Source organism: Marmota flaviventris, chromosome 3, assembly GCF_047511675.1.
Source record: "Marmota flaviventris isolate mMarFla1 chromosome 3, mMarFla1.hap1, whole genome shotgun sequence".
Classification (NCBI taxonomy): Eukaryota; Metazoa; Chordata; class Mammalia; order Rodentia; family Sciuridae; genus Marmota; species Marmota flaviventris.
This window is the reverse complement of record NC_092500.1, coordinates 112,045,380-112,061,376: the sequence shown is the minus strand read 5'-3', so window position 1 is coordinate 112,061,376 and position 15,997 is coordinate 112,045,380. Positions and strand designations below refer to the sequence as shown.

At 40.0% G+C, this 15,997-nt stretch overlaps 1 protein-coding gene across 9 annotated transcripts in view; it reads left to right on the top strand.

Annotated features, from left to right (window-relative positions):
- The window catches only part of Rbpms (RNA binding protein, mRNA processing factor), a 173,213-nt gene that overhangs the window by 132,692 nt on the left and 24,524 nt on the right, over positions 1-15,997 (top strand). For 6 of the 9 annotated variants that reach the window (XM_071610251.1, XM_071610250.1, XM_071610249.1 and 3 more), the window contains exon 6: positions 13,900-14,030. The exons of the other annotated variants lie outside the window; for them this stretch is intronic. In XM_071610251.1, the coding sequence (XP_071466352.1) occupies positions 13,900-14,030 (131 nt within the window). The remainder of the gene's footprint in view (positions 1-13,899; positions 14,031-15,997) is intronic. 9 annotated transcript variants of the gene reach the window in all.

Sequence of the window (15,997 nt, the reverse complement as noted above, 5' to 3'; positions counted from 1 at the left end):
AACATGCATGACTTTCCCTGTACATCCTAGTGAACCATTTTTCACCACCATAGACATACATTCTGGAATCACTTCATGCATGGAACTGACGCAAGAAGGTCATTTGTGCTTTTCCTGTCTGTGCCCTTTTCAGTGACTTGTTTACAGACTCCAAAGAGTTTACAACTCAGCTAGCTGTGGTAGTACATGCTTGTAATCCCAGTGACTCATGAGGCTGAGGCAGGAAGATCACAAGTTCAGGTCCAGCAATTTAGTGAGACCCTGTCTCAAAATAAAAAAAGGCTGGAGATGTAGCTCAGTGGTAAAGTGCTCCTGTGTTCAATCTCTAGTACACACACACACACACACACACAAGTTCACAGGTCTTAAGGCACTTTTCAGATGAAGTATCACCACATCTTCTTAATCACCTGCCTCCGTGAAATTAATAAGGAGTTCCATTTCTGCATAGATTTTTATCAAGTACATTCTTTTTAAAAAAAATATTTTTTTTAGTTGTAGAGGGATACAATTACTTATTTATTTTTATGTGGTGCTAAGGATCAAACCCAGTGCTTCACATATGTGAGGCAGGCAACAGCCCCAGACCTCAAGTACCTTCTTCCCACCTTCACCAGGGATCTCCAAAATACATTCAGTTAAGCAGGAATTGGTATGTATAATGGGGTCCTTTTATAGCTTGGATCACTGCCCTTAGGCTTAGGCAGGAAAAATGAAAGAGGATGGTATTCACCTGGCATTTGGCTTGCAGCAAATGTTCAGAAGATATTTATTGAAGACACTGTCCAAGATGAGATAAACTTCGAGGGAGACTAGCCCTGACTAAATTGATATTTTTAGATAACTGCGCTTTATTTATTCATACTGGTCCTGAGCTCCATTTAACTTTAAGAGCCAGCAGAATCCCTTTTTGTTATTCTTAACCTGAAGGCTGCCCAGTTATTTCATCCATCTTGTGTCCTCATGATTCAACATCCAGTACACATTGTTTAATTCACTGTCATCACAGAGTATGAAGATAGAATTGTCCTTTGGTGGAATGTCAACCCTCACTCACCCCTCAGAGCATGGGTTGGGGGAGGAGACTATCTCATAGCCACGGACGCCCACAGAAGTGGAGTTTTGATTTGCACTCAGTTTAATCTGAAGGAGAGATGGAAAAGGAGGGTCGTTCTTTTGAGATATCTACTTGTACGTACTTTGTTACCTGAAGGTACTATTCCCTATGTACTGATGGTGCTGTTTCTGTTGTCTTTTCTCAGTTCACAGTAGTTGATAGTGTGACACTTTGGATCAGTAAGTGATTGATTTCTGGCTTCCCTAACAGAGATGCTAAAACATGTTGGCTCTGGAAATGTTCAGTGACCTTCTACATACTCATCAGAATTGTACTATTGATAATCTGATGCTAAGTACTCATCACTCACAGAAGGGTAGAACAAATGTGTGGAATTTGTTTCCAGGGCTAAATAATGGTATAATTTTTGCTTCCCACAGTCCATTTTCTATTCTGTCAAATGCAAACTAGGTTAAATTATTTCAAATATATAAAAGAATTGTTTGCCTTTAGTTTTAAATTTTAATTTGCATTTTAACTTTAGAAAAATATAGAAAATAATCAGTTGGGAGATAGCAATGCCGCCGAGGGAAATTAGACTCTAGAAGCAGATTCTTTAGATTCCTATCTCTCCATCTCCACCTGTGAGTTATAGGACCTTAAGTCACTAAAATTCTTAAAATCTCAATTTCTTCATCTGTAAAATGGATGTGTTTAGCCCAAAGAATTTAGAGGAGATTAAATCAGACATTATGCATGTGAAATATCATCACATAATTATAATGTCAGCACATATGTGCCTGTATCTCTAGGCACATACAGACATAAATTTTAAATAGAATTTCAATCATTAAACATACTATTTTCCAACCCTTTTTAAATTTATCAGTATTTTAGATGTTCTTTCAAATAAGTATAAACAGCTTGGCCTCAGTTTAATGGAAAATGGATATACCCTAATTTTCCTAGACAATTTCCCTAATCATGAATATCTCATTTTTTTTGTTATTAAAGCAGTTCTATTGCTTTCAAAATACTTTTCTGTAGAACATTGTGTGTATTAATGTAGAATAAATCTCCACAAATACAATTGCTTATCGTAAGAGATGAACATTGAAATTGTTTTAAATTCTTTACTTCCAAAGTTTAATTTACTTCTCATTGTTTTCAGTGGAGTAATTATAACAGCTGACAGTTATTGTAGAGATTCAGCAAAGAGCCAGAAGAGGAAAAGTGACTTTCTTTAGGATGGTGATGGTAATGAAAATAGACATTCTGTCACTCCATGAAGTTTAGATATGCTTATGTCATTTGTATTTTCCTCTCATTCCTCAAATAATATTCATAGACTATGGCAGGAGAAGTTGGAAAACATGTTCATGTCATGCCTGGAGCTTTTTAGACATGTAGCGCACGTTGAATTTGACTGTCATATTCCTGGTTCTGATGGACCTTGGTTCTGGCATAGTTAGTGCATTCTCTGGTTGCATTCAGATGTGTCTCAGTGCCCTGCATCCAGGAGAATGGGGAAGGAGGAAGTTATTCTGCTAAGGCAGGGTGGCTGTTGTAGTAAAGAACCTAGGTTACCTCGATCCAGAAGATGATAAAAGGCACACACTACTTGCACTACGTTCATTGATTTGTTGAATTTTCTAATTGCTATTTTAAATTCTGGGGAGTCTGAATTATAATTACAACATCACCTGATGAAATGGGAAAGCAGTAAAACTTTATTATTCATCTGTAGAGATAACATTTTACTCTAGTAGGTCTTTATCATCTAAGACTGATACTTTTTAGTGGATAGGCTGTTTTCCTTTCCAGTGATGGGAAAGGTTCCTTGTGATAAAGAACATGAATTTCTTGAATTCTACAAAGTATACTTCTTGACATGGCCATTCATATTTACTCAGATTATTTCCAGAATATCTGACCAGCACTGATATGATGTGAAAAAGAATCAGACAAGGGGAAGCAAGGGTGACAGAGGTTTTGCCAGTTTGGCCCACCCACCTCTCCTCTTCACTTTCTCAGTCTGTGCAGCAGAGATATGTGCTTCAGTGGCTTGCAAAGGATCTTGACGTCCCCGGTGGATAAGTTGAGGGCAAGTGGCCCATGGACAGTCAGTCAGCATTGATGATGAACCATCACAGAGGAAGAGAAGGAAGTGGATGAATGAGGGAGCTTAGTTCAGACATACATCTCCATTCAGGAATTGCTCACATGGCCCTTAAACCACTGTGCCTTGTGTGTTTGGATTTGTGTTATTTGTGCTCTGAAGTGTATTCTGGGGTTCTGATTCATCAGTTCTCTAGATCAATGTGAGTCTTAAAGTTTTTGCCTTTTAACCAAGGACTGGAACCTTTGCAGATTTAGACTGACATTTTTCTAAAAGTCAAGGAGATGAGCTAAACTATAAATCATTAGGTTGATTGTTCTGAACCTAATGATTTATAGTTTAGGTTGATTGTTCTCAACTTGTCCATTGAAAGTTCCAGGCACTTGATAACATCAGTTTAGTTTCACCAACTTTTATGATAACTTTTATGGAAAGTTACCTTCTATATGCTGGGGATAGGAGGTTACAATTTGAAGAATGACCCAGAAGAGATCATTTTCAATGTAAATAACAAATGGCATGATCATGATACACTTAGGCTGTTTTGAAAGCACAGATATTTGGTGTAGCCTGGATTTTCATTGTGCCCTCTTGAAGGATTTCTAAGTAGCACTATTCCCTCAGAGATACTGAAAGTTCGTTAGTTCAGCTTCATTAACAAAGAAATGTACAAATAATGAATAGATTTTAGTTTTGCTTATAAAATTATCAGTGTGTACTTTTGTTTTCAATGATAATTCCCAGGATTTTCATTAAAAGTTGATGCAAACAAATATTTTTTTGGGAAATACATTGAAACAATTCAATATAGCAAGATATATTGACAAGGTCCTTGAAATGTTTGTGCCCTAGACATTAATTATACTCTTAGAACTTATCTCAAGAATAAAACAGATATACTTAAAAACCTATGCCTAACATAACACCTGTAGAAAAATTATGTCTTCTATGCAACATATACTATGTTGGGCACTGGAGATACAGTAACCAAGACAGACCCAGGCCGCCTGCACTCAGAAACCTTGTAGTTCAATAAAATTGTTTTGTTGGTGATCTCTTTTTGTAAACTTGATAGAGATGCCCCCAAGCATTGGTTTCATTAAAAAAACTTTGGTCTCTCCTTTGCTAACTTTTCTCCCTCACCACACAAAGCCTGTATGCTAGGAAAGGTGAATGACAAATGAAAGTTCTACTGGAAAATGATATCTATTTTTTTAATGTTGCAAGAAACTGTTTTCCTTCCTATATGTCCCCTCATATTCTCAATAAAGCATAAATTGTTGACATTCTCATATATCATCTCTGTGATCTAAACCTACACCTTTTCATGCATTCTTACTCCCTCACTTGTGCTCTTACACATAGCATATCTTCTAACTAGATTTAGTGAAACTCATGTCAAAATTGCCTTAAAGATAATGCTTTTCATCTCCCATGCTCTTGAATAGGCAGAATTAATACAGTCAAAATGGCCATACTACCAAAACTGTTATGCAGATTTAATACAATTCCTACTAAAATCCCAATGACATTCTTCATAGAAATAGAAAATGCAATCATGAAATTCATTTGGAAAAATAAGAGACCTGAATAGCCAAAGTAATCCTCAGCAAGAAGAGTGAAACAGGAGACATCACGATATCAGACCTTAAACTATACTACAGAGCAATAGTAACAAAAACAGTATGGTATTGGTACCAAAATAGACATAGGCCAATGATACAAAATACAAGACACAGAGACAAACCCACATAAATATGGTTATCTCATACTAGACAAAGACACCAAAAACATACATTGGAGAAAAGATAGCCTATTCAACAAGTGGTGCTGGGAAAACTGGAAATCCATATGTACCAAAATGCATTAAACCTCTGTCTCTCACCCTGTGCAAAAATCAAGTCAAAATGGAACAAAGACTTAGACACACTAGACCCTGTGCCTGATAGATGAAAAAGTAGGCCCAAATCTTCATCATGTTGACTTAGGCTCTGACTTCCTTAGCAAGACTCCTAAAGTGCAAGAATCAAGAAATCAAATGGATGAAAACTAAAAAGCTTCTTCAGGGGATGGAGTTGTAGCTCAGCAGTAGAGTGCTTACCTCGTACCTGCGAGGCACTGGGTTCGATTCCGAGCACCAATATAAATAAGCAAATAAAATAAAGGTCCATCAACAACTAAAAAGTATATTAAAAAAAAAAAAAAGCTTCTTGATAGCAAAGGAACAATAATGTGATGAGAGAACCTACAGAATGGGAAAAAATCTTTACCACACTTACCTCAGATAGAGCACTAATCTCCAGGGTATATAAAGAACTCAAAAAACTTAACACTAAAAAAAAAAAAAGAACAACTCAATCAATAAAAGGGCTAAGGAACTGAACAGACACTTCACAGAAGAAGAAATACAATCTATCAACAAACATTAAAATATATTCATAATCTCTAGCAATTAGAGAAATGCAAATCAAAACTATTCTAAGATTTCATTTCACTCCAGTCAGAATGGCAGCTATCAAGAATACAAGCAATAATAATTCTTGGCAAGGATGTGGGGGAAAAGGTACACTCATACATTATTGGTGGGACTGCAAATTTGTGCAACCACTCTGGAAAGCAATATGGAGATACCTCAGAAAACTCGGAATGGAACCACCCTTCGACCCAGCTACCCTACTCCTTGGTTTATATCCAAAGGACTTAAAATCAACATACTCCAATGGCATAGCCACATCAATGTTCACAACAGCTAAACCAACAGCTATGGAACCAACACAGATGCCCTTCAACAGTTGAATGGATAAAGAAAACGCAGTACCTATATACAATGGAATATTACTCAGCATTAAAGAAGAATGAAATTATGGCATTTGCAGGTAAATGAATAGAACTAAAGAATATCATGCTAAATGAAATAAGCCAAACCCAACAAACCAAATGTTTTCTCTGATAAGAAGATGCTGATCCATAATGGGGCAGGGGAATTGGGAAGAATGAAGGAAGTTTGGTTTGTGTAGAGGGGTATGAGGGGAGGGGTGGGGCTTTGGGGATAGGAAGGACAGTAGAATGACACAGATATTATTACCCTATACACAGGTATGATTACACTACTGGAGTGACTCTACACCATGTATAGCCAGAGGAATGAGAAGTTCTGCCCCATTTGTACAATATGTCAAAATGCATTCTACTGTCATGTATAACTAATTAGAACAAATTTTAAAAAATGCTTTTGTTTTTATAGTAGATCTAAAAGATAAAATATTTATTAGAGATTACCAAGGCCTGGAAAAGTAGACCAGAATTGTCATGTCTCCAGATAACTCTTATACCATTCATTCATCTAAAATAGTATTCCATTGTTATTGTTGTTGAAGGTCTGACCTGTCTTATAACTTAGTTAAGAAGTTAAGTCGGGGCTGGGGATGTGGCTCAAGTGGTAGCGCGCTCGCCTGGCATGCGTGCGGCCTGGGTTCGATCCTCAGCACCACATACAAACAAAGATGTTGTGTCCGCCGAGAACTAAAAATAAATAAATAAATATAAATACTAAAGTTTCTCTCTCTCTCTCTCTCTCTCTCTCCTCTCTCTCTTAAAAAAAAAAAAAAAGAAGTTAAGTCTATGGTTGGGGGGAGATGTTTATTGGCTAGACAAAACCATCCTGGAAGATTCACCATGTTGCCATATTGCTTGTATTCATGAAATTGCCTTTCCAGCTGCTTGGTCTTGGGTTTATCATTAATATCTTGCTAAACTCTTGGTTAGCATTCCTTGTTTCTGAGGTAGAGGTGATAACAGCAGAACTTACCTCATAAGGATGTTCTGGAGATTAAGTGAATAAAAGTCTATGAAGCATATTGCCTAAAGCATAAACCCTACAATTTTTTTTTCCCCTCCATTCCTGGAGATTGAATTTAGGGGATTGAACTGAGCTACTTCCACATTTTTTGAAGCAGGGTCTCACTAAATTGCCCTGGCTGACCTCAAACTTGTGATCGTCCCTTTTCGGTCTCTCAGTACCAGGATTACAAGACTCTGAATATTCTTGTTACCACCATTCAGTGTGTGAAGAATCCCAAGGATAAGCCACATAATTAACCCTCATGGGGAATACTAAGATTCCTTTATAATTTGTTTACCAGGATGGAAAAGAAGCAGAAGATATTTTAATTAATAGACAGTAGTGTAGTTCTGGAATAGAATAAGAGGGAGAGGCACTTGATACAAAAGAGAGAATACATTTCTTCAGGAAATATTTAGTGTCTACTTTGTGCCAGGTGCATTACTGAATATGACAGAACAGTCTTCTGCCTTCATGGAGCAAATTCGTGTGACATAAAACTAGTCCTTTATGAAAATGCAGCTTCTGTTAAATTCTCAGCTTTGATTGCAGCCATTTAGTAATCCAGGCCATCCTACAGGATACTTAGAATGTTCAATCTGCCCATGCCTGAGAGTGGACTGCCTGGGGAAACTTGGCAGCTGTCATCCCTGCTGCTTCAAGACACAAGGAAAAGGACTGAAAATCTCCCGAAGTGATAAACAAGAATAAATAACAGTCATGACCTAAGTCCCCAGAGGGACAGTTTTCTTCCAGCTTATGCTCTAGGTTCCCTTTACCTGTCACATGAGGGATCAAATGCTTTTAAAACCAAGATTGCATTGGATAGTTTCTTGGCATGGAGCAGCTAGGCAGGAAGGAAGAAACAGACCCTGATAGCATGACTGTTAAAGAGGGATGGCAGAAAGATTAACTGGGAAGGAGTTGACTCTGGGCCAGTTGAATAAAAACTAATAAGCTTTTGGAATTTTTTCCAGCAAACTTACTACATAGAACTCTGTTTGCCACTTGAGAGGCTTAAATTACTTCTCTAGGTGTATGTAGTCTGAGAGAAATACTGGAGTGAGGAGAAAGTAGCAGTTATAGTCAGCAGACTCAAAACAGGCCAGGTGAGAACTTATATTAAGGTAGCAGAAGTAGGATGAAAAAGGAAAGCATGAAAAGTAGAGGAATCAATATATGGAAATAACTAAGATGGAGAGACAGTGAAATGCAAGAAGGAAAGGGCTAGACTCAAATGACCTTGATTCATTGACATCATGTTTCTCTCAGTTGTTGAGAGTTACTGAACTAGATTTTAAACCTCCCTGTTCCTTAGCTCCCTCAAAATATAAAAGGAGCTGATGTTACTGCCTCTCATGGAGCACTGGTACATAAAACATGGAGAGTATTGGAAGAAAGAAATTGATTTGTGAACATCAGTGACTGCGTTATTGAATGGGTTGAGTTTAGTGAGTTCAGTTTATTTACATTAGAGTAGAAATAAAAGGTACAGAAGTCTGAATTATCTTAATTAGAATCAATAATTGAGATGATAGAAATGGCAAAGAAAGAGCGGTGGTGAGCTGAGCACAGACTTGATTTCTCCTCATGTCCTGAGCACTTTATCTAGTTGGTTCCCCTGTGAGGAACATAAAAAATTACTGGGGTGATTTCTACAGGGTGATGCTAAGCACCGTTTGAACTTTTCAAGCCATCTTTTTATTAGCTTCTCCGAAAGAGTTTTCCCCTATACTTATATTCATGGGAAGCCAGTGAAGGTGCCCGACCCTCCATAGGAACTATATTCGTTTCCTGGAGCCATCACAACCAATTGTCACAAACTGCGTGACTTAAAATGACAGGAATTTATTCTCTCAATTTAGGAAGCCAGAAGTCTTGACATCAAGGGATAAGCAGTGTTGATCCTTCTGGAGGCTCTTTGGGAGAAGCCTGTGTCATAATTCCTGGTGGCTGCTGGCAATCTGGCATCCTGCGGCTGGTAGACACATGGTTCCAGTGTCTGCCTCCATCCTATCAAGATCTTTCAATTATAACATCTCCAAAGATCCTGTTTCTACCTTAAGTGCCTGCATTCTGAGGGTTCAGGTGAATTTGAATTTTGAGCCAACACTATTCAATCCATTACAGGAGCTCATGTGCATTTCCCTGGACCATCAGAGCTGGCATGAGCTGCAATTTGAGGTTCTAACACTAGAAGAGCATGTACTAATACACCAGTCTTTGAAAGAGTAGATTTAAAATATATATATATTTTTTTTCTAGGTTTTTTTTTAAGGTGGACACAATATTTATTTTTTTTATTTTTATGTGGTGCTGAGGATCGAACCCAGTGCCCCATGCATACTAGACAAGCACTCTAACACTGAGCCACAACCCCAGCCCGAAAGAGTAGATTTTAACTAGCTACATCCTAAGTAATTGCAAGTGAGAATTGATTGCTAACAGAATCCTTGATTTATTTTCTTGTTTCAAAATTGGGTGTTTTGGTTTTTTTTCTATTAAAAAATAGAATTTTTCATCACATTTGGATTTTCTTTGTAAAGGCCACTATTTTTCCTGGCCAAATTCTTCATTTACCATGCCAGTTCTCCAATAATACTCTGTCCCTGAGTTTATTATAGTAAATTGAGTATGCTGAAAGCTATAGAAAAAGACCACTGCATTATAGGAGCCCTCCTACCACCACCTGTTGTGGGGCTTCACCCACCCCTGGAGAGGGCAGGATGGTATATGGAAGGACCCTGAACAGTGAGATAAGAGACCTGGGTTCCATTTAAATTGACTCTAAGAGTTTTAGATTCTGGTGCCCATATGTGCATACTTCTCTCTTAAGACCACAAGTTGATCATTTCCATCTCTGAAGGCATCTCCATCAATTCACCGCAGACAGTTGACTCTCTAATAGTACTGTGCTAGACACTAGGTAAGCCAGAATAGGAGCTTATTGCTCATGAGGTAATGCTGTTATTGGGAGGGTGAGGGGTACAGGACACACTGTAGCATGGGGAAGGCACTTCTGGAAGCCTCAAGGGTATGGCCTCTAAGTAAGTCCTCTGAAGAGTTAATGCTAGGTGACAGGATGAGAGAAGAATGCCTCTGGAGGAAGGAGTATTGTGTGGGAGTTCTGGGAAACAGGAGAAAAGTCAGTGTGGTCACACAGGAAATGACTGATCCTAGATTACAGGCAGAACCAGGTGACAGGCAGGGCTGGAGAGACCAACAAAGATCAGACCATGTGGGGTTTTCTAGGCTATGACTTATGTCCCAACAGCAAGGAGAACTCACAGGAGGGTTTTAAGAGGGAAAGTGGCATGGCTGAATTTTATATTTTGAAAGTTGTGGTGACTTCAGTGTGATGACTAGGAAGACTGTCAGGAGACCTTTTTGGTAACTGTTGATGGTTAAAATCAGAGTGGATAATGGGATAGATCTAGAGAAAGTTTAAATGTGAAGGAGAAGGAGGTGAGGACCAGGTCTGATTTGGGCATGGAGTAGAAAGTAGCATCTTTTACTGAAATCTAGAATGACCAGAAATCTGGAGGACCAGCTGTTGAAGGTGGCATATTTAGTTTGGAGTATGTTGAGATGAGGTTGTATATACTTCCAAACAAAACTTTCTAGGAGGCAGAATAAATACTGATTTAAAGTTCTTGGACCTTAAGTCCATTAAGGATTTTCTTCTTCATCACTCTCAGTTGCCTGTAAGAATCATTCCTCTTTACCTCTGTTTTGAGATGGCCTTGATTTGGAAGACCTTTCTGGCTCTGTCCCCATCTGAAGTAGAAAAGTGGACTGGCTTTTCAAAGGGATGGAAAGATAGAGTTGCAAGTTTCTCCTCCTTGTTTTTCAGAATCCAGTTTGAACTCCTCTGGTTGCATATTCTAGGGGCTAAGTAAAAAACCTATTCAGATGTATATTGAGAGCCCCTAACAACATTATCCTCAGAAGGTGCAAAAGAAAAAAAGGATATAAGGAGATCTGGGACAATGGGAAAGGATTTACCCAGTTTCTCAGGAGGATGGGATTAGGCCCAGACAAAAAGACCCCAGCCTCATTATCTGTCCTCTTTCAGCTCACTTGAGCTTGGCTCACCCTGGGTGGTCAAGAGCCTCTTTTGTCCAAAGGAATCTCACTGCCTCCTGAACTCATTTCTTCCCACTGGGCCTGCTTTTTTCTCTCCTGCTCCTGCTAAACTAGAGCTGGATGGACCTGGGGAAGGTGTCACCCACCCTGCCTCTGTCTGCTCCTTTGGCTGATTAGTCCCTGTGAAGTATTCATGCTGTGGAAAACCTGCTTCTTTAGCTTTTGTGATTTTTCTTAAGACCACATTAGCAACCAGAAAGAGTATCCACATGCAAAACACTCCTTCTGCTTAATGCTCTCTTCCCTCAAATGAGTGGATATGTCATTTTGGAGAGTTCTCAGCCCTGTGCTAAAATGGAGATGTCTGTGAAACCTGCTTGGCAGGTGTGATGCTGACCTGCTCATTACATGTTCTTTGACATTCACCATAACCACAAATTCCTAGAGGAGGGGAAGAGGGGGATGATTGGATATACCAGGGGCTTATCAAGTGAATGTTCACCTTAATCCCATCTAGGCCTTTGCTCAGCAACTTTGAGTTTGGGAATTTCAAAGCAAATCCTATTTTGCTGGGCTAGTTTTGTGCAAATGTTAATCAGTGAATTGTTTCTGAGCATCAGTGTAAACCTAATGAGAAATAATGCTTCAGGTAAAATGTAGAACGACCTGGAAATCATAAATTTCATCAGTTGGACTAAGATTGAAACCTGATTCTGCCTTACCTTCATTATTTCATTAGGACCAGATATCTTAAAGGACATATTTCATTTTTCAAACTTTCAAGTACCCACTGATTGTGTGAAGGCTCACTGACATGCCAACCACATCCCTCTGCTGGTCTTTCCTTCTGCCAGCTAGTATTAGCTCTGTGGTCTTCTGCTATCATGGCAGGCCTGACAAATACCAGCTAGGGATTAGTGTACTTGGGCCTGAGATTCTCTTGACTTTTAGAAAAAGACTCTCAATGTCTTAAAATAGCGTAGTAGCTAAAATAACAATAACAACAATAATAGCTGGCCATTGCAGAGAGTAGTGTTTGTTTAAAATCCAAGGCCCTGTTCCTGGCAGCAGTTTCCACTAGCTGGGCTCCCACAAGAATTGCTGTAATGGAAAGCATGTGGCCTCATCATGAGAGGAAACACAGGGGTCTGTGAAATCCCCTCTGAGAAGATTTCCTGAGCATTGACCTCCATATATCCTAGAACTTGAAGTAAGTGGTGTGGACTTGACCCTTCTAAAAAGACTTGGGAGTCTGTTGGCCCCTCTAGCCTCAACACCTAGACTGTCTGTTCCCATCACCAGCTTCTGAGATGCTTTCCTACCTTGTGATGAGGGAGGGAGTCAGGGAGGCCAGTCAGCTATAGCCTATGAAAAAAGCCACACCACTCGGATGCATTATGTCTGGAAATGAATATGAACTGCCCTCTGAATGGACAGATACCAATCAGCTCATGACTCCCTCCCATCCTATGAGAAGCTCTTGCAATGCAGGCTGTCAAAGTCTCACCTACCCTGTACACATCTCTTCCACATCCACCCCCAGGCCTACTGCTTTCTGGTAGTCAGCATGTCACATCCAGCAAAGCAGTTTTCTGTTCCTGACCCACTTCCCTTGTGGAATCCATTGCATCCAGAACCAGAGTTTCCAGGTATGGGAAGGATGTGGAAGATAGCAGGCCTGGGAAGGCTTATTAGAGACAATGGAAAGATATGATGATGTGACTATCTTGGCCTTGGATCACATGCCCTATGGACTTTTGGAAAGTCCTCAGTGGTGTTTCTAATGGCTTTATCAAGTCACCTTATCCTGGCTCCCTCAGCAGTCCTAGATAGCATCCTTGGTGCACTGGTTTCAGATTTTGACAGGTGATAAAAGCACGTATTGAGATTGCTGCTTCACAGGGTCCACATTTCATAACTATTGACTGATGTTATTTTTGCCTTTGCTGAGAAGCTCACTCATGTGTTTTCTGTTACTTTAATGGATTGCTTCCTGATACACAGGGAGTCCCAGCCATTTGCCCTTCAATCTGACAAACTGCAGCTTCACCTGAATGGACTGGAACTACACAAGGAACATTTAGACCCGGCAGTTGGCAACACAACTCACTTTTCTTCCTAGAAAATATGCTCAGAGCAGACACACCTGTAAACATGCTTATTTGCATCTTTGTGGAGCCTAACTTTAATTAGGATTCTCAAAATTCTTCACTTCCATTCTCTGAATTTTTAACATCTAAATACCCTAAGGTTCTAGTGTTTGGTTCTGTACTTCTGAAGGCTAAATGGAAAATGCTTGATCGTGATTTATTTGTCAGTTGTAATTATGCTGATAAACAGAACAATATTCTGGACTTATTCTGAGTTATTGGGTTATGCCAATAAACCATCATTCTACCAAAGGCTCTGCAGTGGGTTCTCATGGAATGTCTCCTGGTGGATATCTCCTCTCTCTTCCTTCTGCTCATCAGACACATTTTCTGGTCTGTGCAGGAAATTCCCACTCTTCTTTGGTTCCCTGGCTATGGTTGGAAAGACATCAGAGTGTCAAAGGCTGAGTTCAGGCCTAAGGTATCAGCAGGCCAGTCAGGCAGCAGAGGCTTGTTGCCTTGTTTATTTTGTATTTACTGTTCTCTTGCTTTGAGTTTGGGGACAAAAGCCAACAGGTTATTAAAAGAATGAGAATAATTTGACTTCTGACATTGGTTGGGTCTTGGGGTTACTGGGTATTTTGTTTTCTGATGTGAAAGCAGCTGTTTGGTAACCACTAACTCTTCCCTTATTCTTTTCTTGCAGATGAGCTCACAGTGCCTGCACTTTACCCCAGTAGCCCTGAAGTGTGGGCCCCGTACCCTCTGTACCCAGCGGAGTTAGCGCCTGCTCTACCTCCTCCTGCTTTCACCTATCCCGCTTCACTGCATGCCCAGGTAATTTATACCCATCGGCCACGACTTCACTCACTCCACCACCAGCCCTTTCAAACCTGGTTCCCCAGAGCACACCATACAACTAACACCTATCCAGCTAACAGATCCACCTTCAGGAGATGAATGATCCCCTCTACATCAAGCTGACACCCCTCCAGGACTTACGAGGAGCGTCTGACAGCAATGATACCACCCACTGCCTGATGTTTATCCCCCCAAACACCTCTCTCTTCCTTAATGATCTCACCCTCATCTTACACGAGAGACTGGGGCAAGGTCACCTCCCTGGCTCCCAGCTAGCTAGAGGGCATCACCCAAGCATAGATATGTCTGCCTTTTCGTGAGGAAGGGTTACCGAGGGAGGAGTATACTTGAAGTTATGTGTGTCTGTGTGTGTATCTGTGTGTTGAGAGGCTTCTGCTGTTGTTTCCCATGAGGATCTAAGGACCAGAAGAGAAACTTCCAAGAGGAAGACTGCGTTTTTTTACACTGATTACAGGAAAGATGAAGAGTTCCTTGTTCCCATGTTGAAGCCCTGTAGGGGGGGTGCAATATAGTATTTAGAATGTAATTACAAGTTAAAGTAGAGATCTCTGTTCTGCCCAACTTTCGTTCTTAGTTAAGAATAGCCTGAGTTTTATAAACAAACTCCCTGTTTCTCCCCAGAGATGACTCTCTGCATACTAACACTTCCTCTCTTCTTGGAGAAAATGTTTCTCTGAGCCTTGTTTTTAGTGCTGGTAGTAGTAGTAATCATTGTTAAGATCCATTGTTGGAAATAACCACTCATTCTTTGGCCTTCAGAGAGTAATGATCAATAGCAAATAAAAAGTAAGAATATAGAGCCTGGAGATGTAGCTCAGTGGTAGAACACTTGCCTAGCATGTATAAGACCTTGGGTTCAATCCCCAGCACACCAAAATAAAAGAGAAAGAATATTTGTCTTCCCACATAAGTTTTTAAAACCTCAGCCTGGTTTTTAAAAAATTGTCAGGCTGGACAGGTATGGTTTTTGTTTTATTGGGTAATATTTGTTTACAAGGCTGGATGGAATAAACAGTTTCCCAGAAAATTCTTCTTTCTGACTTAAAACACTTTTCACATTGGACAGAACTATGTTGACTGAGTCACCTGCAAGTAGCCCCTAAGTAGGCTTCTCCAAAGCTGTGAGGTCAGGAGTGTATGTTAAGCAACTAATTACCAATGCTTTCTGCATGTACTAGTGACCTGGCTTCTGGGGCTATTCCTCAGTTCCTGGACTCCTGAGAGCAATTGACCTCTGTGTTGGGAGGAAAAGGTAAAAAGTAGTAAAGAAAAATGTAGATGGGGGCTGCAGTTGTGGCTCAGCAGTAGAGCGCTCACCTAGCACGTGTGAGGTGCTGGGTTCAGGCCTCAGCACCACATAAAAATAAATAAATAAAATAAAGTTATAAAAAGATTTAGATAGTGGCAGAGAAGCTTCTTGGCACAGAAAAAAAATTAGAGGAGTAGCTGTGCCTTTTGGTTTCCCTTCCTCTGCTGCTTTGCCACTTTCTGTCCATGTCATTGCTTGTAACCCTCGCAGCTGGCATCTAACAGGAGGGAGGGAGATGTAAGCCTGTGGCAGTCTTCTGCTGAGTCATCAATATGTTTATAGTAGTCTGGGTGACTTTGTAAATAATGAGGAGCAATGAAAGAGCCCCTTTTATTGCTCCCCTCCATCACCACCACCAATCTGGATATTGTGTCTCCATTTGCTAGATGGCTCAGATTGGCAGTTAAGGCCATTGTTAATAAATACCATGAAACAGTACAAGTTTGCATACTCTTCTGAATGCCCATGGCTTTGGTTAGTCACCATTTTCTTGGAGAATCAAAAGTTGACAGTGAGCAAAAAGGTCTGGGAATAGTGACTTTGGGCTGTGACATCTGCCATTGCTTCATTCATGTAACAAATGAAATCAGAAGTGATCCTGGGGACATGTGTA